The sequence below is a fragment of the Echinococcus granulosus genome, assembly GCF_000524195.1.
Source record: "Echinococcus granulosus chromosome Unknown EG_S00013, whole genome shotgun sequence".
Taxonomy (NCBI): domain Eukaryota; kingdom Metazoa; phylum Platyhelminthes; class Cestoda; order Cyclophyllidea; family Taeniidae; genus Echinococcus; species Echinococcus granulosus.
In genome coordinates, this window is record NW_020170393.1 from 776910 (window position 1) to 778596 (window position 1687).

Sequence of the window (1687 nt, forward strand, 5' to 3'; positions counted from 1 at the left end):
CAATACGCTGCTTCGTATCACACCTCTTTTTTTTGCTCCAAGCACACAATGCACAATAACAAAAGCAGAAGTGATGTCCTTCGGTGAGGAGCGCATGGATGGGCTCATTTAAATGCTCTTCTGCATTAATAGTCGTCCTAGTGATAATATAAGGCCGCTCAGATAGCACCATTTTCAAAATGCACAGTGTTGGTGGTCTTAGGAGGAGGCCCATCCGACACGTCCTCTTATATACGGTATTACTCAAATGGAATGGAAGAATCTGGGCATACAGGAACGGTACACTGTCAAACGAGGCAAGCCGGGGGCGGGATAGGAAGAAGGAAACGAAAGGCGGGTAGGCAGGTAGGTGGGAAATCTCTTTAAAAATATATATGTATATATAGATATGGTTGACTCTATCAGAGCAATATTGTAAGGCAAGTGGGAAAGGAATTATCTGACATCATTTTGCTCTTATTTGCTGCCAATAAGCCATTTGCGTCTTCGGGGACGTAGAAACATAAAATCAAACAAATTCACCCGGATCCTCCTCAATAGTTCGGTTATGGAAGTTTCTTTTCACGCCGAGTTTTTTGGAGGGCAGGGAGGAGTGTTTGGAGCCGCTCTTAGATCGCCCAGTGCTCTGAGTGTTGCTCGAAGTTGAACCACTGACAACGCTGTTTGATGCAGATGCGGCGCTGCCTGGTGGCGGAGGAAGTGGAGGAGGCATGGCATACTGTGCCGCAGGCACAGATGGTGGGGGTGGCAGTCCACTTCCGAAGGGATGTTTCGGTCCATGATTTGTCGGCGCATTGATGGAGGGTGAAGTGATGGAGGTGGGAGAGAGCTCGGAGCTTCGAGGGGCCCGCATTGGTGGGGAGTGAATGTGCGAGTGCCCTGAAACACCCGATTTCCAGCCAACCTCGTTAGCTCTTACTTTCTCTGTGGTCGGTAGTGATTGACGTCGTTTGAACATTTGCCATAGCTTCTCCACAATCTCTGAGGCTACCAGTTCACCAGCGTTTTGGGCCACAAGACGAAGAATGAAAACGCCGTCTTGTCGAAGATAGGAGTCCACGAAGGCGTAGCTACGTTTCTTCTCGCCCGGCTCGAGAGAATCTCGAAGCTTGAGAAACTTCCGAATAAAGTGGATTCGGTTGGAACGGAAGCTGGACTTGTATGACCAGTACAGGAAGGAGCTGATACTTACAGCGGAGACGAGGATGAACCAAAACCAGAGGAAGATGAAAATTTTCTCATTAAACATATTTATGGGAAGGACACATTGGACAGTATAGCGATGGCTGTTGGCTAGTTTGCGGATTTCAAAATCACAAAGCGTGATACGAGGAAAATTGCCCGACTCCTCCCACAGATACCCCTCGGCAATATCGCGGATGAGGTCGAGGCCATAGAAGGTGTAGTTCGTGCCCAAAATTCGATTCATTAGAAAAAACTGCCCGACCACATTGAATATGTACAAGGCTTTGGTAATGAGGTAAAGGCAGATAAGGTAGTTGCCATACCGTTTACCGAACCAGAAGCAGCAGGAGCGCGCCATCGCCTGACGGCAGTTGACACCGCAGCCATCGCGGTACTCGCGTTGCGATGTCAGCGCATCCTCTATGTGACGCGCCACATAGGTGATGTTAGACTTCCGCGAGTCCGGATCGCGTATCATCTCAATGTCACACGACACCTCCAT

The 1687-nt window shown here is 49.0% G+C and overlaps 1 protein-coding gene across 1 annotated transcript; it reads right to left on the reverse strand. All coding sequences in view use genetic code 11, as the record gives it.

The window, feature by feature from the left end:
• Positions 1-508: 508 nt before the first annotated feature.
• On the reverse strand, positions 509-1687 carry EGR_02802 (Innexin unc-7; the record flags this gene model as incomplete). Its single annotated transcript, XM_024492051.1, has 1 exon — positions 509-1687. One exon carries the CDS (start codon positions 1685-1687, stop codon positions 509-511), a length of 1179 nt encoding a protein of 392 aa, XP_024353545.1.